General features: G+C 42.1%; 1 protein-coding gene across 17 annotated transcripts in view; it reads right to left on the bottom strand.

Annotated features, from left to right (window-relative positions):
* Nucleotides 1-27,793, bottom strand: part of LOC120900454 (MAP/microtubule affinity-regulating kinase 3) — a 59,891-nt gene that overhangs the window by 3,503 nt on the left and 28,595 nt on the right. For 5 of the 17 annotated variants that reach the window (XM_040307465.1, XM_040307463.1, XM_040307462.1 and 2 more), the window contains exons 3-18: nucleotides 26,689-26,901; nucleotides 25,561-25,781; nucleotides 25,173-25,454; nucleotides 24,824-25,017; nucleotides 22,085-22,197; nucleotides 19,880-20,060; nucleotides 19,053-19,347; nucleotides 18,839-18,966; nucleotides 18,566-18,743; nucleotides 16,656-17,078; nucleotides 12,236-12,333; nucleotides 11,300-11,414; nucleotides 1,998-2,024; nucleotides 1,536-1,577; nucleotides 233-379; nucleotides 32-150 (exon numbers count right to left, since the gene is read on the bottom strand). In XM_040307465.1, the coding sequence (XP_040163399.1) occupies nucleotides 32-150; nucleotides 233-379; nucleotides 1,536-1,577; nucleotides 1,998-2,024; nucleotides 11,300-11,414; nucleotides 12,236-12,333; nucleotides 16,656-17,078; nucleotides 18,566-18,743; nucleotides 18,839-18,966; nucleotides 19,053-19,347; nucleotides 19,880-20,060; nucleotides 22,085-22,197; nucleotides 24,824-25,017; nucleotides 25,173-25,454; nucleotides 25,561-25,781; nucleotides 26,689-26,901 (2,776 nt within the window). Of the gene's footprint in view, nucleotides 1-31; nucleotides 151-232; nucleotides 380-1,535; nucleotides 1,578-1,997; nucleotides 2,025-3,380; nucleotides 5,019-5,321; nucleotides 6,911-9,000; nucleotides 9,756-11,299; nucleotides 11,415-12,235; nucleotides 12,334-13,518; nucleotides 14,770-16,655; nucleotides 17,079-18,565; nucleotides 18,744-18,838; nucleotides 18,967-19,052; nucleotides 19,348-19,879; nucleotides 20,061-22,084; nucleotides 22,198-24,823; nucleotides 25,018-25,172; nucleotides 25,455-25,560; nucleotides 25,782-26,688; nucleotides 26,902-27,793 lie in introns of those variants that run through there. The other 12 variants (XM_040307468.1, XM_040307473.1, XM_040307472.1 and 9 more) reach the window with 12 other exon arrangements.

The following is a 27,793-nucleotide window of genomic DNA, read 5'->3' on the forward strand; positions in this document are numbered from 1 at the left end:
AATCAGCTCCTTATTCATTTGCCCGACTTACCCGATATTCTCTTAAACCGGACACCATTCAGCGATAGCCGGGGCAGCTTGCAGACCTCAATTTCCCACTGCACTAGCGAGTCGGTGTTCGGGTCGCCGTGTACGCACAGCAGCACGAATCTTTACAGGAGAATGGTACAACATTAAACACACATTAAATTGTATATTTTACTAACTTCTTAGGAGGGTTAGAAAAGCTTACCGTTCTCGCTGCTCATAATCACAATTGTTCTTGTCCAGCACGGACCGGATTTCGGCCATGATTTCGTCCGGCAGCCGGGGGGAGGTTGTCTTCATCGACCAGGTGAAGCGCAGTACACGTGGCTTTACCGGTTCCTCCGTGTTCGTACTGCATGGAGGGACACACACACATACGCGCGCGCATACAAAGACACACATACACACACACGGACGTACGAAGTGGAGCGTTTTCGAAAAGGATTGTTTTGTTGTTAATTTTAAATGTTATTTTTGTGTCGAAAGAAGAGAGAAAGAGAAGAGATTGCAGAGAGAGAGAAAAGAAAGAATAAAAATACACATTATTCATACTGCTTTAGTGTTCATTTCATCTCGTTCGAAACCAAAGACAACAAACTGAACATTTCTTCATTTATCGGGAGGTGGTAGTGGGAGGACAAAATGGTTTTTAGAAGGGGACAAAACCCCCACCCAACTACCCACAATCTGTTGGAATCTGTTGGGATTTCCCGCACTTTGAAATGATGTTTGCTTTACAAATCACAAAACAAATGAAACATAAAAGGAAACAAAAACAAAAAGAAAACGTTACAACAAACAAAGAGCACATTTTGGGTGGTGGTGGTGTAGAAAAATGAAAAAATGTACATAAAAAGGACACATTTAACACAAAAAAAAACCGGTGCATTATGGAATGTGGAGACACACGTACAACCAACAAAACGCATAAACACACACACAAAAAGGTACTAAAATATGTAAGAAATTACGGTAGCAAATCAACGAAGAACATGGCAAACGAATGTGGTAACAACAGGTAACACATAATTTTGCTATGAAAGTTTAGGCACTTTAAAATTATTTTTTCCTTTTCCTGTTTGCCTGCTGTCCCTTGTTCGTCGGGACGTTACTTACGGACGCTAAGCATGCGTACATAAACACAGCCTACTACTACCAACGTAAAACACAACACAATGTCCCTCAGAGTACTAGATTGTGGAGAAAAAGGAAGTCCTCAAACTGGGGAGAAATCACGAACGTCTATGCAACTTAACACGAAATCGACAGCCGTTCACTGTTTGAAACATAAAAAAACGCAGATAAACGCCAGTGTCTTTCGCTTAACTATAACGGTATACCACTACACACTTTGTTTGTTTCCGTTTTATTTAAAAATTGGTTTGATAATTTAAAATTTTGTTTGTTGCTTTGCTTCGATCATTGAAAGATATCGTGAGAAAGTGAGAGTGAGAGAAAGAGAGAGAGAGTAGGGAGAAGAACAACTAATTATGGAGATATATATTTACCTAGCTGTACTTGTTGAAGTATTTGCTTGGCCATCGTTGGGCCTAAAAAAAGTAAACAGGAGAATAAAACAAAATCAAAACCAAACGACAGAGAAGATGGTGAGAAGACGGTGTAGGTGAGTGTGTGGGTGAGGTGGTTTTGTTAACAGAACGGAAAAGTAAAAGAAAAGAAGTGCTAACAGGAAAGTTAATATTCAACGAAAAGGTATATTAGAGTAAGAAGTGGGAATAAGATATAAAGAAAGAGAGAAAAAGAAACAATAAAAATAAATAAAAAGGTTGCATCAGCATACAACAGAAGGAAATGGGAAACAAATCAACGAAAGGAAAATAATAAAACAATAAAACTACGAAAGAAAACTTAGAAAAGAAATGAAAACAAGAAAGAAAGACAGAGTGCATAAACAGAGTAGGGAAGAGAGAAAGAGTAAATGAAGAAAAAAAACTTATTCAGCTATACACCTTTCGGATGGCAGCCGCAAATTGTCCCTGCGTTTCGGGCATTCCGATGAATACAAAACACGGAGCAGAAATACATATATAAAAGGAAGAAAACAAAATTACAGAAAAAAAGATGAAATAAAAAAAAACACAATTTTTAATAAATCAAAACACTAGTCCGGATCAGCGGGTTTCGCGAATCAGTGTGCGTGTGCGTGCGCGCGCGTTCGTGTACAAACCACAACACACAGCAGAGCCATGCGCAACATGCACGACGACAAAACACACACACATGGGCGATGATGCGCACAGCAGCCATGCTCGGTGTATACAGAGCACACACAAACACACACACACAGACACATTGTAGAGAGAAAAAGGGGGGTAAATATTTTGCGTTTCTGTGGGGGAGAGTGGGCTGGTGGTTAACGGTGGAGGAAGAAAATGGAAAAGGGCTTTTGTTTGCTTGTTTCGAGCTAAATTAAAAGGATTGTTGTTGAATGAAAGTAGTCGCTTTAAGTATGGTAAGTTAAAGGGGCAGGGCAGGAAAAATATTAGCACACGGTGGTAGCTAAAGAGGGATATTACTACGTGCGCGCATGATGTGGTGGTGGTGGTGGTATGTGGAAGAGTGACAAGTACCATCTGTTAATAATATTTTAGCCAATTTTACAGCAATAACCTATAACAAACAGAAACAAACGAGTGTGAAACGATTTAAAACGATTTTGTTAAAAAGCAGAGAAAAAAAACCGAAAAGTATAATAAAGCAAACAACAAAACCAACGAAAAAACCACACCAGGATATAACCAGTGTTAGAATAAACCGGAGACAACAACATCAAACAAGTCAAAGCCTCCTTTGCTCGATCGATTGACATGTGCGCGTCGTTATTGGTAACTTAATTATACACAGAAAAGCTTGGACACGTTCGATATCTCTCAACCAAGGTGTATAGAGTTCCGGGTGGGATTTTTGGGAGCTTTTTTTCTAAATCAAAAGTTTTGTTACGGATATTTACTACGAAAAATGGGGAAATTTACAAATCTAATAAACGATCTACCAAAATGTAATTCATACGCTACCGATTGCAGATCTATACACCTTGGTATTGATTCAAAGGACCCATTTCCTTATGCACAAGTGCAACAAGCACAAGTATTAACATTAAATTGCACCGTGTGATCGTGTGTTGTTAATGCGTTTTTTGTCGTAGGAAATAATAATCTTAATGTAAAGAAGAAACACATGTCCTTTCATTTCAGGCAGAGGGGGTCGGGTCCATGGGGGTTTCTTCTCCAGGACGAGTGGATATTTTTCCTAAAAATGAACGACGAGGGCGCTTTTCTCTTCAGAGCCGCCAGGCGAACCAACGAATGAAGCAAATACGAAGCCGACCCATGTACAGTTTTTCAGGTTTTCTGAACTGTTTTAATTGTTTTTTTTTCTTCATTTTAATATTTATTGCTAAAATGTTGCGGTACAGTAGGTATATTATGTGGGTGTTTTTGTATGTGTGTTTGTGTGTGCGGGTTTTTCTTCACCTTCAATGTTTTACTAATAGTATGTCTTATAAAAGAGAGAAGAAAACAAACAAACAATAGTTCTTTCTTTTATCCGCATTATCTAAACGACGAGGAGGAGGAGCGTGTGTTGAAGGAGGAGGGCTTTTGTTCCACATCATCATCCGTTTCCCTCTCAGCCACTACACTGTGGTGTGGGGTCTCATATACGTCTGAACTATATCCTGTTGTCGCCGGTGTGAATTTGTCTGTCTATCAGAGACTGTGTCTTATTTGCTTCTGATGAGCTTTCTTTCTTTTCTTTACAGTATTTTCTCCTCTAAAACAATTGCTAACTGTTAATGAACTGCTTTTTATACAGATTTTGTCACTCACTCGCTTTGCTGCACACATTGGTAAGGGTCTGGGGGTTTGCAGCTCAGACACAGACGCGCACACACATCATACACCTCATCATGCAAAGGAGTAGAGTAGAGAACATTCCAATGAAGGAAAGAGGAGGGATTGCTATGTCGAATTGCCAATAGCTAATACTTTGCTTGTGGAGCTGTGTTACTAAAACTAGAAAACTACTAGAAAGGCTACTATAAGGCTTATACTGATTTTTACTATACTTAGAAAAGCAAGTAGACCCTACGTTTTTGCTTGGTGGAAAATTAAGGCATTTTCTGGAATTGTTTCTAAATTTAGCAATGAATGTTTAATTTAAAAACGAAACTAGAACGAAAGCTACAAATTCGTTACGACCTTCATACATTCTTATCGTACTAACTTCCTTCCCTTCTTGGTCCGGGATTTGTACTAACTAATCTACACTTGCTAGGCGAAGCTAAAGAATAAATTAACACCTATTCCACCTACACGCTCGGGACGGCGTATTAAAAAGAAAAGCAAACGATCGAGCCAAATGATGCGTTGAAGAAGCATTCAAATTAAGAAAACTGGACGAATTTTGTGCGCTGAAACCTCCTGCAATTAATCTTTGATTTGCATGACGAGCTGACGAAGATCAGGATGATGGTAATGATGATGATGATGATGATGACAATGATGGTGTGCGTTACACTCTGAGCTGCTCTGCTGCTTAACCCAGACTCGCTAACGCTATCTATTATTACAATCAAACATCCAATTGCAGTCATCATCATAAAATACACACACATACGCACACATACGCACGAGAGACGCGGGGTTGCAGTTGTTGTTGCTGTTGTTGTTTGGGAGGTGATGAGCAATATAATTAGCATATAACGAGTGCTCTCTGCTCGCGACCCTATATATACTCTAACAGGCAGAACAGGTTTGTTCTTCAGGTTTTGTGAGCGTGTGACTGTGACTATTGTGTGTGCACGGATGGTGTTGTATGTATGCATTATTGCTGTATTGTGTGTGTGTGCTTCTTATGGAAGATAGGAGAAGAAGAAGAAGAAGGAGTTGGGCACACTTCTTCACTCCTTTCTGTGTTACACGCGTGCATTTAGCTCACCGTCTGGTTCGCGATTATTTTTAATTTTGAAACTATAAAAAAAGGGAAAGAGAGAAAGAGAGAAAGAAAAAAAAAGTAGAAGATAGAAACAACCGACAACAAATAAATGAGCGCGCAAAACGGGGCGTTTGTACTGGTGAAGAAGGGGGAGGGGTTGGAAGGGGGAGGGGAGTCGCGGGGTAGGTGGAAGAAAAATGATGCAAGAAAAAGTGTTTGGCAAAACTAATACATGTTTATGATTTATATGTATATAAATTTGTAACAAAAACACCTACAATTAAAACCAGATGAGAAATTATAAGAATAAAACAGGAAAAAGAGAAAGAAAAACAAAAAAAGTACAATGCGAATGCAGTATGTGTAAATGGAAAAGAAAACAAAAGGAAAAGTAGTAAAAAAAGACAAATGAAAAAATAAAACAAAACGATGCAATTACTAAAGAAGATAATTTAATTGGAAAACATAGTTAAAAAAAAAGTGAATAAATAAAAAAAAAACAAGATAAAGAAACTAATGCAGTAAAAGGGAAAGTGTTGTGTGGGGAAAGGAATTGTATTGTAAATGTAACGAACATACGGAATCGTTACAAAACGATGCAGTGTTGAACAGGCAACACAAAGATAAAAAGGGAAACAATTTTCGCGCAAAACCAGTTAGGAGGAGACTACCTACGCACTACGCAGCATACTACAGAAGCTGGGCAGGGGGACGCGCTGAGAGAATAGTCAAACATCAGACAGTAAGTGTGTATGTGTGTGCGTATGGTGAGTCGCAAAACGCTTACTGGAGGAGTATGAGGAAACGACTTCCTCCATAAGCCAACATCCTTACTGTACAACAGAACAACTCCTCCTCCGTTGGCGTGTGCTCAACACCACTCCTCTTCCTCCTCCTGCGTTGACTCGTTTGGGTCGAGATGGATTTTTAACCAACGTTCGTTCAACTACGCGTGTATGTACAACAAAATGGAATAAACTAGGATTAAAACTACACAGCTACACAGCTAAGAATCACGTGCACATCTCTCAAGAGGTCAGTCGTTTAACGCCAAACGGGAAATCTGAGTAGTAGAGCGAAGGGAGAGGAGTAGGAGAAGGAGCAGGAGTTGGGGCCACTCCCGCTCTCCCCTCTCCGCGGCCACGCGCTGGAGGATCCCTCTCCTCCTGCTGCACACAGCATGCAAACTGCAAGTTGAAGTGTTTCTGTCCCGTGCCCTTACAGACTATACACACAAACACTCACACACTAATGCCTTGATGCCTGTTGATTGCTTGGAATGATTGTGGAGTAACGAGTAACGAGTCCTAAATGGCTTTCAAACATGTGTCCATTAAGCCCCATCAACACAGCATGGCATGCGTACGTACGGGCGCAATACGATACACAGATTGCATACAGAACTATCGAACTCTCTTAGCATGCTTGCAACATCCTCACACGAAATGAAAACGCCTAAAGATATGCAATCCGGATGACAAAGGCGTGGTGTTTAATGCTAATTCTCTCTGTGTGCCATCAAACGGTATAATGCTTTCAATGTGTGCAAATTATGGCTCGCCTGTGTGTTGTTGGTGCTCTTTTGTTTTGCCAAAAAATGTACAAAATTCAAATTTAGTTCGCAGCCACCAATGCTCTTCTCTTCTATACAATCTCCTCCATAGCTCTGTATCTTGCTTGTTCTATCAATCTTCAAACAACCCTGTTCTTTCAACATTCCTTCCAGATTTGATCTATTGGATTAACTTTTGCCTTTGCTTATATGTTGCTTCTAATGCTGTGGCACACATTGTGTTTGTATTAGTTTTTTTTTTCTCGTTTTTGCAAATCTTCCTCAAAAAAACCAAAAAACCGTCAATCTGTGTACTCTGTATCTGCCCTTTCCTCTAATTACAACACACACAATCTCAGTCTCTACTGATTGAGCCTAGAAGTAGAGAAAGTAGAAGACAAAGAGAGAGAGAGATAGAGAGAGAGAAACGGAGACAGAGAGTGAGAGAGAGAGTGTGGAAGAGAAGAGAGAAAGAAACAAATAGTATTTAAACTTTTTGAAACAAACACACACTGCGCTTTTTATCGTATTTTGTTGATTGTGTAGTAAAATCAAGGTAAAGAACGGAGGAGGGGGCTAGCTGGTAGGGTAGGGCAGAGGGGGCGTCTGAAGAAACGGGAGAGGCTGGACATTTGGAGAGGCGGCGCTGGAAATGGGTGGCGGCGTAAGGTGGTGTGTGGGTTTTTGGGGTGGTTTTTGTATGATGGCACAAAACCGACGTGATGTGTGTGTGTGTGTGTGTGTGTGTGTGTGTGTATGTATTATGTAGCAAAGTACGAGAAAGTATGGAGAATTTTGACTGTATCGAACAAGGATTCTATCTCCGGCAGAGGCGATATATGAGCGATAGTTACTCTTCCGTTTGCAACCTTCCAACCTTACTGTCAACTATGATTTTGATATACACATTACGATTAAAAACAACTAAGCGGCTATCATTAACTATAGATAGCCCCTTACTCTATGACAATTGGAGCCAACTTGAGCCAACTTGCAATAAAGGTACAACATTGCTGCAAATAAAGATGGAGCATATAAAACTCGATGATGGTAGCACGATAGTTGGACAAAAAAGAGCGAGCAAAAATGAGAAAAAGAAATGGAGAAATGCCAAAATCATGACTTTAAGATTTAGTTCCCCCAGCGAACAAGTTGCGCCCCTCAAGCTATGCAATCGGCGTAACAAAATCATTTTAAAAAGGTTTTTTTGCTAGCTTTCAAGAAGATTGTTGGTTGGGAAGAGTGTGACGAAGGAGACGACTAGCGCGATGCACAATGTGGCCAAAGAGTGTACGAGGAGCAACATTCTAACGAGGAAATACTATGCAATTTTCCATATGTATGTTTAATATTTGTATTTGTTTTTCATTAGAATTTTGACTGTGTTACGAGAGCCCGTTCAATGAAATGGTAATTATTTTCATTTTAATATTTATTTCATAAAAAATAACACAACCTAATTTGCTTGCCTACAATAACTAATTATTTAAATTATCTGTACTGACTATCAACTTTTACACTTCCCTCGAACGTACAAAGCAACATCAAATGCATTTAAGGAACTACCACTTTCTTCTAAAGATAATAATCCAAACAAAAACTATAATTCCTAAACATATTAATGCATCTTAATCAACAACAACACATGCAAATTCGTTTTGTTTCTTTATAATGTAATTAATGTTAACTAAAAAATGTTTTAAATAATGTAAAAAAAGGAAACATAACAAACAAACTCAAACATCATTAGTAAAACTGAACATAAAAATGAAAGTAAAACAAAAAAAGGAATGAAATATTAAAAACTGGCAACGCAAAAATCATTTGAAAGGGTTGTCGTAAAAATAATAAGGTGTCCGAAAATGGAAGATTGCAAATGTAGTCCAATTGTGCTATGGATGGTCGTTCTGTTACAGCAACTGCCACTTGAAGTGACAAGAAGTACAAGAAGTAAGTGATGTATAAGCGCCCGATTACGATGCAAGCAGGTTAATGTATGCATGAGATACACGATAAAAGGACATAGCACAACACACACACACACAGACACACATACACAAACAAGTTACACAGCAGCCGCGCAATAACAAGAAACATTGGCAGCAGAAGATGAATGATGAAATGTTGCGCGCTATGCTGCGCACTGGAAAATGGGGGAAAAGGCGTAAGTTTGGAAAATCACCTCGTGTTTAATCAAATGAAGAAGTAATTGAGGAGGGGAAAATAATAAAAAACAAAGAATGTTAGCTTACTTCACACGTACACGTGCAACAATTGCGAAACAGTGTTACCGAACAGGACCGAAAAGGACACAAGAAATGGAGCAAGAAGGTAATGGGGCAGGAGAAGAAGTATCAATTGACCACTTGTGTCTGGGTATGTAGTCCGAGCAGAAAGAGAAAAAGAAGAAAAAACGAGCTTATCTATGATTGATCGTTGATAGCTTCAATTTGTTTCTTACGTTCGTTTGTTTGTTTGTTTGTTTATGTCTTGTAAACGTTTTATTGACGATTTTTAATTTTCGCTAACTCTTCCTAGGTTTATGCTCGTTTAGTTGTTTAGTTGGCTGTACATTTCTGCCTATCCTGCTCATCCCTCATCTGTCTTTGTGCACCCTTTCCCCTTTCCCTCTACTAGCTGCTTAATCAATAAAGCTTCTTATCATCAATTTACCAAAACCGATTTTGGTGTATCTCTACAACGCTCTACCAACAACAAGTTACACTTGATTCATAAAACATTACTACGTTGTCTTTTGCTTACTATTTCCCCTCTTTTTCCACACTTTTGTCCTTTTTTTTACACCTATCCCGCTTTTGCCAATGTCCCTCCCCCAAACATTGGCTTTCGGTTGCAGTTGTCTAGCCCTTACTAATAGCTAATTGACTGCCAGCACTCCGGCAAGTGCTTGTGCAGCATTGTTCGTATACAATACCTTCTTCGGTGCAAAGAGGGAAACGATCTTTAAAAAATACAAAAGCCGAAAAACATAGCAAAACTACTTCACTATTATTATGTGTTCAATTGAACGGACGTGGAAAAACTACTCGAAAATCGCAAACATCGTGTCTTCTTTACCAGACCGGTACACCCACCCTTCGTGTTTTCCACCCTCATGCTCTACTCTCCCCCTCCCCCATCTTATTTGTCCCCCGGACACATTCACACAGGCACGGTTTAGTCCTTTTCCGATGTATCCTTGAAGTGGAATGCCCTAAAGCTGTGTAGTAGTAGTAGCAGTAGTAGTAGTAGTACCCGTATTATTGTGCATTTTGAAAGCACACCACATACAGAGAAAGACACCCGTGTCACAGTTTCGCCATTGAAAAGGTGAAAAACAAGTGAGTGAATATGGAGGAAAAAAGAAAGAAGAAAAAAACAATACAAAAATAGCATTATAATGTGAGCTTTTCCCGAGGGAAACAAAACGAAACGAAAACACACAAACACAAACAAAAGTAAACAGGAATCTTCACCCCGGGGTGGGGATTGAAGATGAAAAAAGAGAGAGTGAAGGAGGAGGATGGTAAAACACAAACAGAACAAACAAAAACGGATAAATTTGAGAAGAAGAGTGAGAAAGAGAGAGAGAGAGAGAGAGAGTATAAAAGAATATCACTAAACATGAAACTAAATTCTACGGGGTCTATGTTGTGTTTGGTTTGGAGCACGAATGTTAACGTTTTGCACACGCAGGACTTTAGTGGCTGGTGCACTTGCACAACAATACTATTCTGTTTTCCCTGTCGGTTTTGATTTTCTGATGTACCAGAGTAACAATAAAACAAAAGAAAAAAAAAGATAAACAAAACATGGTCACAAAACTTCCGCACAATTTAATAAGACACAACGCACGACATATTAAACAACGCACGGCAGAATACGATCGTCATGATAGACGTATACAACAGGTTTACAAATAAAAATTTATAAATTGTTAGTGTGCTAATCTCGCACCGGTCGCATGGTAAATAGTACACGCATTAGTACACTATTCATTAAATACAATACAAAAAAGCTACAATAATTACACGAAATAATCACTTCAATACATTTACACCAACAGATGAACAACGAAAGTTAATAAAGGATGACATGATTGGCTGCGAGGTTTAAAGTATCGAAACGAAATAACAAGAAACCTTTTCTGTACAAGAAATCGTGAACAGTTGTTAAGGGAACATGATTACACACCCGTAAACCACTAACAACAAACAAAATAAAGAGAACGAAAGGAAAACAAACACTAAATAGGAACAAATGCAAATGGGGGAAATGGAACGTTAGAAGCGCTACTAACTATACAAAAATTAACAACTCAACATAGAAAAAAACGATAACACAAAGAACATAAAATGAAAGAAAAGGAAACTCGGCACACAAACAAAAAAAACACACACATTTAGAAAAGTGAAAAGCAAAAAGCCAAAAAGCGACAGTGGGGCAAAAAGAAAGGTGTCCAGAGGGGGTGGGGGAGGTTATTAAGAGGAAATAGGAAAGAGATACACAACGAAACACTGTGTTTTTTAATATATTTTGAGGAAAAAAAGGAATAGGAAAGTGCAGGTGGCAGAAAAGGAAAGATAGATTAGGGGAGATTTAAAAACAAACACATACACACAGAGGTAAGAGAGCACCAGAGAGATAGAAAGAGAGAGACAAAGAGTGGGGGAAAGAGAGAGATAGAAGGGCGGGGAGAGAGAGAGAGAGAGAGAGAGGGAGAGACGCAAAATAGAGAGAACGCAGGTACACGGGGGTACTTACCGTTTGCTAAATCTGGTAGTAAGTCTTTGCAAGAAAGTCTTGCCAGAGTGTGGCGAATCACCGACGTTCCCGCCCGTTCCGGCGTATACCGTGCTGTTTCGGGCTCTGGTTTGTCCTGCATTATTGCGTATCCAGGTATAGTTGCACATGAAAGTGGGTAAAAGATGCATGTTAGTAAAAATGGTTCTTTAAAATGGCCACTAGAACGCTACTACAACACCCTTCCCATCGTTCTCCCGTCCCGTTTCAGGAGAAACTCCTTTGCGCATTTAAAGCCCTCTTTGTACCCGCCATGTGTTACCATTCCTTTTAAAATCAATAGCTTGTTAAGATTGTTTACTTTTGTTGAGAAATAAAACTTAAGATAACAAAAGTTTTTAAACTGATAATTACACAAAAATCATTTAAATGAGAGATAGACGAGGTACAGTATTCAGATTCTAGTTAGAAATTAACTATTAACAGTTGATAAATAAAGCGACAGCAGTAGTTTACTATATTCAACAGGAATTAGACTTTTACGATACTCAACAGAGAAGTCTTTATTCAAGAAAGGGGTTTAAAGGATCGGAAACGACATGAAATTGATTTAAAATTGATCATTATTACTGGAAGAAATGAAATGCTAGTACAGTCGCATCCACGTGGTAGCTAAAAAACAACACTTTAAAAAGCTGTAGATTCATAAAATGCATGGAAAGAGATTCGCTACATGGGAAAAATATGCAACATCATATCTTGAGGGGTTTTGACTAGTTGGTTTCATACAAAAAGGGTCCATCGAAAAACAACAGAGACAGGCGCAGGAAACACAGCTGGAGGACAGAGATGCAAAGGAGCTACATCGATACGGAAGGAAGGGGAAGGGGTATAGTAGCAGCCTGTGAGGAGGGGCTGGATTGTAACTATGCCACACACTACACACTACACACTTACCCGAATGGAAAGTCGATCGCGATGGAACATTCCTGGGAAATGCAACCGGTTGTCTGGAAGAATTAACGGCTGGTGTAAGACTATTGCGATTCACCATGCTGTGTGTATAGAGGTGTGTGTTGAAGAAGGTGTAACGTTGTGTTGTAAGGATGGTGTGTTTGTGTGTGTATTTGAGGTGTGAATATTTATATATATAGATATAAGATATGTAATAAAATTGAACAATTGTGAAGGTGTGGATGGGGTGAGGTTTTGTAGGGAGGAGTGGATTGAGTGGTGGAGGGAGTGAATGTGGGGGCAAGAATGTATTCCATCGATTGGCATGATTTGCAACGAAAAGGGAAGGATTTGTGAGCGGTTCGAGAGTTGGATGTAAATACACAGCCGAAGAGAGAGAGACAGAGAGAGAGAGAGAAAGAGATGGCGCACGAGCGCACATGCAAACGTTTGGGAACACACAGAACAACAACCAAGTGTGTCAGTGTTTTTTAGGGGGAAAACAGTAGAAAAGGGAGAAAAGTGTAGAAAAATGTAATTTTCCAAAACATCATGGAAAGTATTGGTATTGGTTCGCCGACGCGTTGAAGAAGCACGGGCACATTTCGAAGTGCGCATTGTGACGCAGAGGGGTAAGTATGTGTTTGTCACAAACGGGACACAACAACGGTCACCAGCAGAAGGATGGGAACATTCATGATCGAAGCCAAAAAGTCGGTACACATTTTACACGTAGGTACGCGGGAGAAGACACAGGGATGATGGTTGAAACATGAAAAGAAAAAAGAAAATAAATAAAAAAAAAACATGAAATAAACGGTAGGACAAATTAAAGTCGTGTTTGCGGGTTTTGGGGTTGGTTTCGATTCGAAGCAAATTGGAAGGCAGGCGGAATAAAAACGAACAAAAATTAAAAACCAAATCACACAAAACCGCAATAAGTGAAAGCATAACTTGAAATGGAAACGATAAAACGGACACCGTAACGATGGAAGAAAAAAAGCGTCTATTAATGACCGTTGTGTGCGCGAGAGCGATTATCCTTTCTTCCCTCCTTCAAACGAGGATAAAGGAAGAGAAATGGGCCCTCCTCGCACAGGGGCTAATCACGCATCGAAGCGTTGGTTGTGGGGTTTTTTCGGCGACGAATGTAAGTTTAGTCGTTACAAGGACGAACTTTACTTTGTACAAGGTGCAGAGTGGATGCATTTGTGCATGTTGGAAGGATGTTTCAAACATGCAAACCTCACAGAGAGAGAGAGAAATAGGAAATGATTGGAATCAAAGTAAGCGAGCTTAGGTGTGTCATACTTGTATCGTTTTTTCCATTCAATGTACATGTGACAAACACTTGAACTTGAGTAAACGCGCTTATTTGGTGATTGGATGGAGTTCAATGGTAAAGCAGGATAAGGAAAAGGGTACGAAAGAGATCTATCATATATTCAGATGCTAAACATCCTAAAGCATGCAGAGGAACGATTTTCCATGCAAATATATGTACACAGGAACATAATTAAACGAAATAAAACAAAAAAAAAAACCGTTCAATTGTGTGTCATTATTCAATCGTACATGCACAGAGCCGCCCTCTCTCATCGATGGAATCGCAAACGCTGGACAAGACGTGTACCACCAAGCTGGGCAGTAACTGTGTAACGACACATGACGCGCGTCAGCGATAGGGAAAAACGGACGAAAAGCTTTCTATAAATAGCTCCCAAGTTGGATCCCGCTTAAGACCGAAGCGCTCATTACCCTTGACGGTGGATGGTATAATTTCATCGTCCCGACGTACGTCATTGCCTTGGACGGGGAGCAAGCAGGGGGGGGGGAGAGTAAGGAATCGATCCAATCCTCGACCAGTCTATGCATAAGTCGTATGTCAAACGACAACCTCTGGTGCGACTATTAAAGGTCGGCAAGGACGCGTCTGGCCAAGAGGCTAAGATCCATTATAGCGATGACGTAGGAATAAGTAAACGAACATTTCATTAATGCATAGGAGATGGCATTATCGCTTGTGCGGAGACTTCTTAAACAAACGACGGAGAGAAAGAGCGCGCACGAAAGAAATGGGGTGAACTGTTACAAAGAGTGAGATAAGGTGGTGTATTTTTTGCAGGTGCGTTTACGTTTTTCCATAGAATAAATCGAATTTGAATATAGTTTCTCTACTAGACAGATATTAAACTACGGAATCATGCAAAAAACACCCTAATTTAAAACAAAACGGATCTGCCGATTTAAACAAATTGGAGTAAAAACAAATGTAACGCAATAGATCCACTAATCAACGATGGTAAAACCGATGGAACGACAAAAAAGAAGTAAAAATAGAATCTAATGCATATAACACAGCAAACGAGTGGATGCAAAACAACTCAGCTAACAACAATAAATGGCAGCATAAGATGCGAAACAATCCGACCGAAAGTAAAGGAAGTCGAGGAAAAGAAGCGAAGCTAGAGTGTTGAAATGCAGCAGAAGAGAACAAACTATGGTAAGGAATGAAAGAAACGTGAACTAACGAATAACTGAACGTACAAAGAGATGAGAGAGAGAGAGAGAGAGAGTGGAAGACAATAAGACAAGAAGACGAAAAGTTGAAACATTACAACGAAAAAGTAGTTGTAGTAAAGAAAAGGTATCGTAGTAACGAACAAACCAAAACAAAACAAACACAACGGTAACGAAATAACCGAAAAGGAATAAACAAGATTATCCCAAAGAAGAAAAAAAGAAACATCGTTCACCCAGCGAAGTTTAGAGTTTGTTTAGGGAAGTAGTGGACTCACCGAAAAGTTGTGGTGATGTGTGGTTCGCGAGTATTAGCGAGTACGAAAGTGGTGGTTACGATTCATTCGGGTGGTTTTAGTTGTGTTCAGTTTACAGTTTACATTACACACACACACACATGAAACAACGTGGATTTTTTTCGTTCGTGTGTCGCAGAATGGCCAAGTGATAAGAGATTCGGTAAGAGTCCCACCAACGACGCCACGAAGCACAGCGAACGCAAGAATGGTCCACGTTTAGCAAGTGTGCAGTGTGATTAAAAGACAAAAATCGACCACCCGCCAGCCGATTGACGGTTTTTGGGGGATGGTAGAGTGTGTGGTACACAGTTAATGTGTTGTTTATATGTTTTCGGGATTTATTGCGGGTTTTTTATGTTGTTGTTGTTGATTTTGGTATATTCATCACGGAAAAGTGTGGCGCAAAAAATCCGAACCCAGTGCGCGGGGAGGGCATGATTCAATTTTCGATGGAAAAGAAAAAAAAGAGAATCACAAAGATATGATGGATAAGAAACACGATCTCTCAATGTATATACCAAGCGCTACGAGAATCAGTGAAAGATTGTTTGAAACATAAAAAGAAAAATCTATTAAAATGTGTGATGAGTTTTAAAACGAAAACATAATCGAACAACAATAACGAGATGATTAAGAAGCGATCCAATAAGAAAGAGATTAAGAAACCAATAGTAAAGAGAATCCAATGGGAAACTTTGAACTGGTACATGGTGAAACTTGGTGCACATGTTCAAGCTTCGCAGCGGATCAGATTTGCGCCATTTGGCATGTTGGAGAGGGATAAACTTTCCGCAAGAACGTACACAGTTCGAGAAAGCGTACACAATACATGAAGAAGAAAGAGAGCAAGTGGAACAGAATGGTAGAAAAACGGTACAAGAAGAATCAACGCAAAACGGTACAGAGAGCATATTATTCAAAATCAAATTGAACAAACCGTGTGATAATAAAAAAGAAAGCCAAAGATGTTAGGCACACACACACAAACACACAAACGAATATATATGTTTGGAATAACGTGTTTCCCGCGGCTCAATGAAGAATGGGCGATGATAGGAGAAAGGTGTGGTAGGTAGAAGGAAAGGAGTGATAACAAAAAAGGTCTTGGAAAGTTTTGTTTTTTTGTTAAGTTATGCAAAATTATTCAAACAAATGGTGGAATGTTTCCGGCTGGAAACGAAACGAAAAGCAAAATCAGGGACCATTTTTGCAAAACCGCAAAATGGATAAAAGTGCGTATGGCGACCATTGTGACATGTGTTATTATGATGCATGACAAAACAAAACATGATCTATGAAGTGAAAAAGATGTACAACTTCTGTATGCACAAAAAAAAACTCAAAACTAAACGAAAACAACAACAAAAGGTAACAAAAAGATCCGAAAACTGATCGATTGATTCGGTACTAAGATAGAAAATGAAAGAAAAACCAAAGTACACATGTACACACGCAGCTAGTTTTTCGAGAAACAGGTCAGCGAAAAACGAGCAAACAACAGCGATGAAAGAACGCAAAAAACCGTAAAACGAAAACAAGAGTAAAAACAACGAAACAACAACTCTAGTAGAGAGAGAGTGAGAAGAGAACATTGTGTTTTATACCTTTGTCTGAGGGGATCGTTCGTGGCGGCACTATTGGTAGTACTGTCGGCAGACGGACCGGGACTGGAGACGGATGCACTCTTGACATGTCCCTTACCGGTGCCGCCACCGCCGCCGCCGCCGCCTCCTCCAATGTTACTACCACCGTTGCCACCACCGGTAACGCTACCGGCACCGCCAACACTAACACTACCGCTGCCGCCCATAGTGCCAGTGGTGGTGGTGCCGCCGCCGCCGCCGCCGCCACCGCCCGCGGTGCTACCGGTCGTGACCCCGGTCGTTCCCGTGCCGGTGGTGTTAGCGCTGCCACTGTTGGCTACCCCGCCACCACCACCACCACCGCCACTACCCGCACCACTAGTAGCTGCCGATGCTGAGTTGCCACGGTTGAATTCGGGTATTGGTGCGACGAAACTGTTGCTACTATAATGCCGAGTAAGGGAGGGTGGAAAAGGGAAGGTGAAAGAGAGAGTACACACACACATAGAGGGCATTTGTTCGATTGTGTTGTTGTTGATGGAATTGTTTTACCACAATGAAGAGGGTATTCACACACAGCGCGCAAATTGCGTTCAATTTATATTCGTCGATGTAAAGAATTTGGTGTACGATGTAAGTAATAGCGTGAGTGAAAAAGAAATTGATAGAAACAGATTTGTCGTATCGCCGATTGTATATGTAGTAGGAGCACAGAGAGCAGAAATAGAGAAAGAGAGAGAGAGAGAGAGAGAGAGAGAGAAACAGAGAAAACAAATGTATCAGGATTATGGGTGAATTTTAATTTCAATTGTTTTTTTTTTCATATGGATGGTAATGATACTGATGAATGACGGTTTTGATATGCCAATAGTGTGAACACGCTTTGAAGGATGTAAATATAGGCTCTGAAGCCCGAATAAAAATGAAACTATAAACAAGAGAAGAACACATTCATTGTACCAAAACGGAAAATTAAAAAAACAACAACGCAACCATCAAAAAGGAAAGCAAAACCTCCTCCCCACCAATTGGAAAACACAGGACAAGAGAAAAAACGTGTGAAACAAAAGCTCCAAACCAGACCGAAGCGAAGTAGTAGTTTGTACAAGTTTTCGTGTTACAATATCTTTCCTTCTATCTAGGTTTGATTTTAAACAAAGAAAAACTTGAAAAAGATGCCAACGAAAGGAGTCAAATCGCTACAATAGAAATTAAAAACAGGATTCAAACAGTGAACAAACAACAAATCCTCGAAAAACGGTTCTATCCTAAGCAAGAGAGCAAGAGAGAGAGAGAGTGAAAGAGTTCAAAACTCCTGGCCTGGCTGAATTAAAACACGCACGCAACTAAGTTAATCAAATAAACTTTCTATTCTCCCCTGCTCCCACTTTAAATCCCAGTTCTCTTCCACGAGTGAAGGAACAGAACGATGAAATAAGAAAAACACTTCAAGCCACTGCTTCAAGGTGCTTCTGGATTGTTTTGGCGAGCAGGAGAAGAACTGGGAGGGGTAAAACAACATCGACAATGGACAAAAAAAACAAACAAAAACACACACACACAGGTGGGTTTATTACATTGCGCGCGTGTGTGTAAGTGTTTTGTGTGTCCATCAATCAGTATTTGAGAGATCGGGAAGCCACACCGGGAACGGAAGTGCGCTGCCAACGAAGCTGAAGGATGATTGTTTTGCCATTTTCCTTCTCCCATAGGAGAATCCCCTTCATTAATCACTTTCAGTTCCATTGGGGCGCATGGACTGCGAACACACGAGCGAATATACGTGTATTAGGATATTCAAGGGGCGATGGGGGGAGTAAGTGAAAGGGGGCAAGATCGAAAGCTACAACAGCTGAACCGCGTCAATCGTGAGTGGTGTTTTTGAAGTGATGCGCTTCCACACAGCATGAGCGCCGCATGGATAAACTTACGTTGGATCCGTGGTGGAGTTTGTCTTTTCTGTGGACGACGTTTTCTCGTACAGCGTCGTGGACCGTCTAGGCATTAGGCCGGCACTGGGGCCTACTGTCCGGGAGCCGTTGCTCGGATCGTACTTGGTACTCGTACTGCTGCTGGTAGTACGCGCTTTCGCCGGGCTGGAGATCGATGCTGCAAAGTGGTCGGGAAAAAAGGAGGAAAAAGAGACGACGTTAGGTAAAGCGTGGTTTTGTGTGCTAAGTATCCATATTTTGATTCTCCCTTACAGTTGTCTACCGAGGTAATCGGTTTAGTTATGCTCGAAGCCGGTCGCTGGTTCTGTGCGGCCAGTCGTGCCGTGTTTTCCTTGATCGTCGCCGAGTCGATTGTATTTTGACGCTTGAAATTACTGCTTCTGCCAAAAAAAAGGGGAAAGAAAATTAGCATCAATCACACGCACACACCATTGAAAGACACAACAAACCCCACAAGGATACTTACATCGATGTTCTTTCAGATGCACCGCCGCCACTACCGCCCGTGCCCGAACTGTGGTTGTTGGTCGCACCGGCGAGCACACTGTTCCCGGTGACGTTGGCCGTACCGCCGCCGGTACCGCCACCCACCACCGTGCCAGTCCCGGCGCCACCGCCCGCCGCTGCCATGCTGCCGACAACAGCGCCACCACCGCCGCCGCCGCCCACGCCGCCACCACCGGCACCGACGGCGGCGGCAGCTGCGGCTGCGGCCACGGCCGTCGTTGGACCGACGCCTGTAATGAAGCGTTGGAAGATTTCTAAATTTTTCATGGCAATACCGTCGAGCCCCGGGGGGCGCGCGCGCCCGCTCGCCCCGGGGACAGTCTGGGAATGCAGGGTGTTAGTAGAGAGTATGTAGCCATGCCAGCTATCTGTGCTATGCCCTTCTGTGCCCCTTGTGCTTCTCGTTGGGCGTTAATTGCGTGTGAACAGATGCGCAGGACGTGGAGAGGATTTGATTTTGTATTAGAACATCAGTAGAAGTTAGAGTTAGAGATCATTCCAATTGTGTTGGTAGCTAAGATACTGTTAGACTGTTATACGTTAAAGACTAGTTTCGTTTCTTAGCGTTGAAAAGCCCAAAACAGGCAGAGACGTAAGAGATCTGTTCACACTTTTCGAAAGCAAAATTTGTTCCTAATTCTATAAATGAACTTTACTCCATCCCACTAACAGCAATGATAAAGCACCTCTCTAGAAGCGTTCGCCATTTGTTGGGTTGTCTCTAACACGCGTGTATGTATCTGTGTGGATAAATAGAACCCGCCAGGAGCCACCACCAATACTTACGCAGAGTTTCGCCACCGCTGGAAGCTCGCCGGCTCGGTTTGGTGCTGGACGCGGATATGCTTCGATGCACGCCGCGATGCGTTGGGCTTTGCACCTGGGAGTTACCGGCTGCGGCACCCTCGTTGCCGGCAATGTTACGTAACGACAGGGACGATCCGGACCGGGACCCGTCCGACTCGGACTGTTGCGTGGCGCAGCAAATCGTACACACAAAGAGAAAATCATCCATTAGTGGTGTATAATTAGGGGCACATTTGGGGTATTATGGGATAGGGAAGGTGCTAAACAAAAAAACGAGAGTTATGCGGAAGGAAGTGGGATGGCAAGGAGGTTGGGAGACGCGCGAAACAATTCTTTTCGGTTCACTGGTTACTTAAAACAACGACAATAACACAACTGCTTCCCGAGCAAACGGCAGTTGCTAACACATTCATTATTTTGAATGTGAGGCATTTCTTTGGTCAGCTAAATCCTCTCTACTGGTTCGGCATTGGAATGGGAACTCGGAACGATTATTAACAGCGAACATTTGGCCGCTCAGACGTGCAAAGGTTGCTCTCCACGCTCAATGACGTTCCGTGGCAGCGGCAGCAGCGTGATCTTCAATCCCGCCATACGTACTGGACACGTGACCGTAGTATTCCCCGCGCATTCATGCCAATATCCCCACACACACACACCCATCCGGGACGGAAACCTTGGCGCAGTTGTTTGGCTTAGGTGTGTCAGTGTGTGTGCGCAACCCAGGCCGCCAGTTTCATTAATTGGAATTTATTGCTCTGCCTATATAAACGCGCATCTCTCCACGATCGGTCGTCGGGTGCTGGTGGCGAACGGTGCAGAAGGACGACAGCACATCGGAGTAACGAGGGATGTGCGGCTGTAAGTGCAAATATTTATCACGCCCCTGTGATGGCGGTGGCGGCACACTGCAGCAATCTAATACAGGCGCGCAGGCTGGTCCGTCTTCTTATTGTCACCGCGTCACTTGCTGGCGATGCTGGGGTTTGGTGGCACACTGGGGGGGAAAGATTGTGTATGGAAGATGGATTGATGCGGCCGTGGTTGGTTGTTCCTTATCTTTTTGGTATCCGCCCAGCAGATACTGCCATCCTCTCATTGCTGAGTGCGATTTCAAGTACCCTAATGTCTCGTTTGCCAGCGCCATTTCGTCGGTAGCAGTATGTTTTCCCATCGGTAGTGTATCGCGATTTAATTTACAATTTATGAGCACGTGGGTTTTATTTACTCCTTCAACTGCCGCCACGTGTCTGCTGTCTGGTGAGTCACTAAATAACCTTACGTTCCACAAAATGTTCCACAGTAATAATCGCTCAAAAGCTTCATTCCATTGCCGATTAACTTCGCGGGAAAATGACCATATGCCTTCTCTTAAACGCTTATACAGCAGAGTGTGAAAGATGAAAATCGAAATGAAACAATATGGAAAAGGGGATTTTGAGTGTTCTTTTCTACGTGCTAGAATTTCTGTTTATAATAAGTAAAAAAAAAATAGCGGCGAGAAGCGAAACTAAGAAAGGAAAGAAATTGGTAAAATAGAAATTGAATAGTCAAGAATAAAGGCAGAACAAAGTCAGACGAAACGAACTATAAGTAACTGGCACGTTCAAACTACGCGAGATTGAAACGCTTCCGAAACGATAACAAAACAAAACGATAAAAGTTAAAAACCCTGCCGCAATAATGATTTGCAATGTGTGAGTTTGAAATTTGAAATTAATAGCATTTTAGTTACAGCTATTAGAAGCTGGTGAGTGAGTGAAGGGGGTTGGATAATTAGAGATCATTTTTTGAGGTGCACGCTCTGGGGCTCTGTTTGCTTTAGTAAAAATGTAAGTAACATTGTACAAAATCAAAACGAAATGAAAAAAACAGGCGTGCAACAGAAGAAAAAGGTTGATAAAATTCGTTTTTAAAGCGATTGATATTAAAAAAAAAAATGTAATATTTTCTGATGATACTGTGCCGCTTCTGGACACTATTTTTGATACAGAAGCTTTCTAGCGCACAAGAGACGTCGGACAGAAGGGAACTAATGATTTCTGAACGAAACGACAGTAAGAACTTCGGACAGCGCGAAATAATAATTGGCAACATTACAAGGACCAAGGGAGTGGGGATGGATAGAAAGGGGGACATTGTAACGAAAGGAAAACAAACAAACAAAAGAAAACCCAAACTTACGTCGGTGCTTTTTCTCCCGAGCAGTAGATAAGTGGCGAATACGTCATCGTACATGGTGTTTGCCAATGAATCTTCAATATCTTGCCTATTGTAGCCCATCGCGACTAACGCTTCTGCACGGCGCACGCACACACACACGTACATGTGGTGAGGTTATCGATTGTGGACCATATGGTGTGGGTGGTGTGGTTTTTTTTTGGTTTGTTTCGTGGTAGTCGCACGTTGGTCGATCGGTTGAGATTGATCACACATTGTTAGCATTATGTTTTGGTTGTACACCAGGATTGGTTTCCCAGTTCATTGCAAATCGAAACATAACACGACAATCGAGATCCAACATTCACGCAGATCAAAGTGCCGCGCCGCAAGTATACGCAATCCGCCAAAGCACGCCCAACGCGCATACGGGGGGACACATTGGTGCGGGACACGCATACAACGTGTGGAAGAGTGCATATATCAGGGATCGTTGATAAGCGCATATGCGGACACACACACACGATTGTGTATTGATGGAAAGTATAACAAATGAAACGAGAAACAAGAGAAAAGAAAGAAAGCAGAAGAAAATCATTATAGGATGCGTATGTGAGAGACAGACAAACCATTGAACACACGTAACGTACTTATTGGTTAGACATACAACACTAATTATGCTATTGAAGGGGAAGGGGCGGGCAAGGGGGGGGGGGAGTTAGTTTTTATCCCAAAAAAGGATTACAAAGGGGGAGATGGAACTGTATTAGTAGTACTTGCACACGAGTGAAGGATATGAACGAGACGACTTTATTCTGAAGTGGGCCCAATTGATTCTAGCGTGTTGTGTGTGTTGAGTGTCATTGATTCTTCGCATCGATTCATATATCTTCAGTCAGCGCTTGCATCGGGGGGTTCGAGCATTTTCGATATAAAAAAAAACACAGAAATAGGAACATCCCCGTGTAACATATGTAACGAACGGGTACCGCACAAAAACCAAAACAGAACAACAGAACATTCCACAACAATGCATTTCAAAATACAAAAATTAATTTAAATATTTTAGTCCTCAAAAAATAAAATGTATTGGGTTTACGAATTTTTCCACTGCATGTGCGCAACGAAATGCCAATTTGTTCTTTTTTAATTCATTCTACGTTGGCTTCAACATGTGTTTCAACGGGAAAATAGTAAGAAAAGAAATGTATGTAAAGCACTCCAATTCGGTCGAATGGTCGATGAATGCCAATTCGGACGGACTGATTCAATGGAGAACCGAAGAGATACAACATGATTCCATTTTGAGGCATTTTGGGATGAAACTATAAAGGCGCCTTTGCTTATCCGGAAACGATCGTATGATATCGTAAGCATTCCAAGGCGAGCATCAATTTCAATTCTACAAAATACAACAAACCACATGCACATAATATAGATATAGAGAGTAAGAATAACAATTAACTATTAATAAGGTAAGGAATTGAGAAGACAAATGGAAGTAAAAAAACATTGAATGTTGAATGTTGAAAATCTTGATGTACTTAGGCGAGGTTTGAAGACGGCTTGGTTGCCTTCTTGCGTTATTGCGAGGGCGCAGTGGTGAGGGAAAAAAAACAGTATGAAACAATTTTGAAATATTATTCAAAATCACCATCGAACACACACACACGTACCACCAAAACGAGATAATTTGCTCAAGGAGGAGGCAAGACAAAACCATGAAGGTGGGATAAAACCAAAATATTGTAAATCAATTAACATCACACCTTTGAGAGCGTGCAAAAGGAAAACATAAAAGAAATGACACGAAAAGAAAGGAACAAATCAAAACGCAACTTTAGCTGATCAAAACATCACAAACAAACACACACGTCACAAGCAAACGAGAATGGTAAAAGATCTAAAATACACGTGTACCCCATCGTGTACAAAAGTGTATGGAATTTTGAACAAAAAAGGTAGCTGAGAGATGTAACGAAACGTTGATTGTTGAAAATGCCAATGCAAGTGTGGCGTGAGATAGAAAAAAAGCATTAAATCGACAGAAACGGGATACAGACGAGACTACACCTCGTCTGGCGAGGGATGTCCATCGTACCCCATCATGTATTGAATCTTTGAACCTACGCGTGATATGATCGAGTGTAAGTGTGAGGGTGTGCCTGACATGGAATGAGTGAACGCTGATTAGATAGCGAAGCGCCGTTGCGATGAAAACAGATACCAAGTGGTATCTCTTTCTTTCTTTTGCGTACTCTACGCACGTGAATCGTTGTGTTTTAGGTGTTTTAGCGAATGTACAAAATTGGCACTAAATTTTGGCATATTTTTTTTTAGAAAAATGTGGTAAAAAGGCAAAATGTGTACTATACATCATGTTTTTAGCATGAATTATCTCGTTTTGTACAGGTGACGCGCGCCAGTTCATTTGGCAAAGAGGAGAGATGACTAGGAAATGAGTGTATGTGAAAAAAACATAACAAAATTGCGTTTACCCAAATGGCACGCACTTATTGTAGACAAATGTTTTGAAAAACTTGAAAGAAGACTAAAATTGAATATAAAAAAGATTGAACTTTACATCTCCATTGAACGAATCGAGCGAACGTTTCGAAATGAAGAAAACAACGAACGAGGAAAGAGCACGGAAGAAGGAACAACAACAACAGAACGAGAAATGACAAACAACAACAAGAACAACAACAACAACACGCCACAGCAAAGGTGTACAAGTTGAGTAGTTAGTGGAGCATACAGTACCCGTCTTACCTATCCGTTTCTGATCTTTCAGATCGGGCAACGGTTCGACGTACGGCTTCAGCTCATCGTCCTCGTAGCCCATGTTCATCCATTTGTCCTTCATGATCGTTTCGAGGTTGGCGCGCTTCGATGGGTTGAGGACGAGGAACTTCTTCAGCAGGACCTCGCAGTCGGTCGACATGTAGAAGGGAATGCTGTGTGTACACCACACACACACGTGCGTTTATAGAGGTCAGTAGTTCAGATATTCAGATTGCATTTAAATGAATTCATTTAACGTCTTTTATACGATCTACCGTATGATTGAGCTCTCTATAACTCTTTGGACCTCACATTCCCCCTTACTTACCGGTACTTGCCCCGCAGGACGCGCTCGCGCAGCTCCTTCAGCGTGGCACCGTCGAACGGCAGCGAACCGCTCACCAGGGTGTAGAGGATGACGCCGAGCGACCACACGTCCACCTCCGGCCCGTCGTACTTGCGGCCCTGGAACAGCTCGGGCGCTGCGTACGGTGGCGAACCGCAGAACGTGTCCAGCTTCGAGCCGGGCGTGAACTCGTTCGAGAAGCCAAAGTCCGCTATCTTGATGTTCATCTCGCTGTCGAGCAGCAGGTTTTCCGCTTTCAAATCTCTAAAAAGAGAACGGACGGACGGGGACATATGAGTGTGAGTTGATTGAGGATGAATCCTCCTCCTAAGGATAAAGGCTGGGGGAGGGAGGTCTCGGTATACGCTACCTGTGTATAATTCGCTTCTGATGGCAGTACTGTACGGCGGACACGATCTGTCGGAACTTGGCGCGAGCCTCCTTCTCCTTCATCTTGCCGTGGGCGACGAGATAGTCGAACACTTCGCCACCGGACGCGTACTCCATCACCAGGTAGAGCGTCTTTTCCGTTTCGATCACCTGAAACAGCTTCACGATGTTCGGATGATCGAGCATTTTCATTATCCGCACCTACAAAAGGGAAAAAAAGAACACCAACCGCAGAGGGTGATAGGAGGTGTGTGGATTAATATTAATTAGCACATTGTGGTTGGGGTGTGGGGGTGGGGGGGGGGGGATAGCTATATAAAAAGGAGTGTCAATTAACCCAACGCTAGCCGATTGTCCCTAGCGACAGCTCTCGCCTCAATGTTATTAATATTGATGAGTTCATTATTGCGGATGAACTGCGCGAGGCAAAAACGGGGACAATGAGAGTTTGTGTACCTATGTCATGAGGTTCTCAGAATTCTAGATTTTCCTTTTTTTGTGTAAGTTTACCTTCAACCAGATTTTCTCTATTTTAAAATGTACTAAGCTCACTGTATGCATCATAAGATGAAAACAACCTCAAAGTTCTGATAACCACAAGAAGGTGAAATTTCAACCAAATTTCTGCTCATGCTCCAATTCGTGCCGACGCACGTGGTATTTATCAGCAGTATCCAGTGTTCACCGATGGGACACTTTTCCCTTGCAATGAAAAGGCAGCAATTATCAACCATCACGTGCCTCCGATGCCATCCACATGCTAACGAAGGCATTAATCAACCTACTCGACAAAGGCGCGCGCGTGATGTGAAAGTGTCACTCGGATTCGAATTACAGATTAGATACACAAGCTGCTGTCGCCGGTGCGGATCACGATGCCCAAGCAAAGCTAATGAGTATGTGAGAGGCTTTAAGGGGAATCAGAGCTTCTTCGTAGGTGGTCGCTCGGTGTGTTGCTGAATATCTAACTCTTATTTGGATTCGTCGGCTTCCTAAACCGACCAAAATCTAATCAGTCACTACCATCCATCGTCACCAAACTTCTTCTTGGGAAGGAGCAAGGTGGTGGTCCTGATGTCTTCGTTCAACCTCCCTTGCTAGTACTTACCTCGCGGTATAGCTTCTGCAGTGAGGAAGGATTCAGCTGCGTCTTATCGATGATCTTGATGGCGACCTCCTTGTTGGTGGGGACGTGCTTCGCCAGTTTCACCTTCGCAAAGTTGCCCTTGCCGATCGTCTTCAGCAGCTTGTACTTGCCGATGTGCTCCTCGCCCGATCGCCACCGGGCGGGCGTACCGCGCATTTGCATATTTGGGGAGCCCTAGAGGAAGAGAGCAAAAAAAGAAAAGGGAAATTAATATCAATTGCTTTGCTGGGTGGAATTTGGGGCATCCCCTGGCATCCAAAGGTTCAAAACAACGCCAAAAACCGGATGCCCATTACCATTTGGAGATTTGCTGGGAATTGCTGCCATCACCTGGTTCGCCTTCATGGTGGGGCTTTCGGGTGCCCATTTTCTTAGTATTTACTTCCCCCCTTTTCCCCGCAATCCTTCGCCTGCAAAGGAATCGATCGGCCTGTCAGGTCGTAAATCATTGCGGCATTATGACAACGATAGGGCCGCACACAGAGCAAAAATCCAAGTGTCCGAGGTGAAAGTCATAAATACGTGGTAGTGCGTTACACCTTCTCGCATCTGTGGCGGGGCGCTTGTTACAATCCGCCACACGCCTCCCCAACACAGGCAATACACGGGCAATAGAAAAGGTTGATGATACTCCCAGAAGAGGCAGAAGTTTAGCTTTAATAATAGGCATAACCTTTCGCCCGAGTGCAACCAAAACAGAACGCAGCTTGACGACGGCCGTTTTCCGCGAACATGCATTCACACAGAAAGAAAAAAAACACACGAAAAACTGAGAAATAGAACACCCATACACACACACACACTACCGGTCTAGTAAAAGTGCCGGGGTGTGTACTTCATGCTGATATTTTTCCTTTAGCTAAATAGCGGAGATGTGACTGGCGTAATTCTAAAAATACGCTCCCGCCAAGTAAAACATCAACGCATCAAGACAAACACGAATTCTTCGCCTTCTTCACTGCCATTTTGACCGGTGTTGTTGGGAACTCTCACGATTTGTTTATGCTCGTTAGAGCCCCCCCTCCCGTGTGGGAAGAAGTCGATACGCGAACTTCTGTGTTGGTCT

This window comes from Anopheles arabiensis, chromosome 3, assembly GCF_016920715.1.
Source record: "Anopheles arabiensis isolate DONGOLA chromosome 3, AaraD3, whole genome shotgun sequence".
Taxonomy (NCBI): Eukaryota; Metazoa; Arthropoda; class Insecta; order Diptera; family Culicidae; genus Anopheles; species Anopheles arabiensis.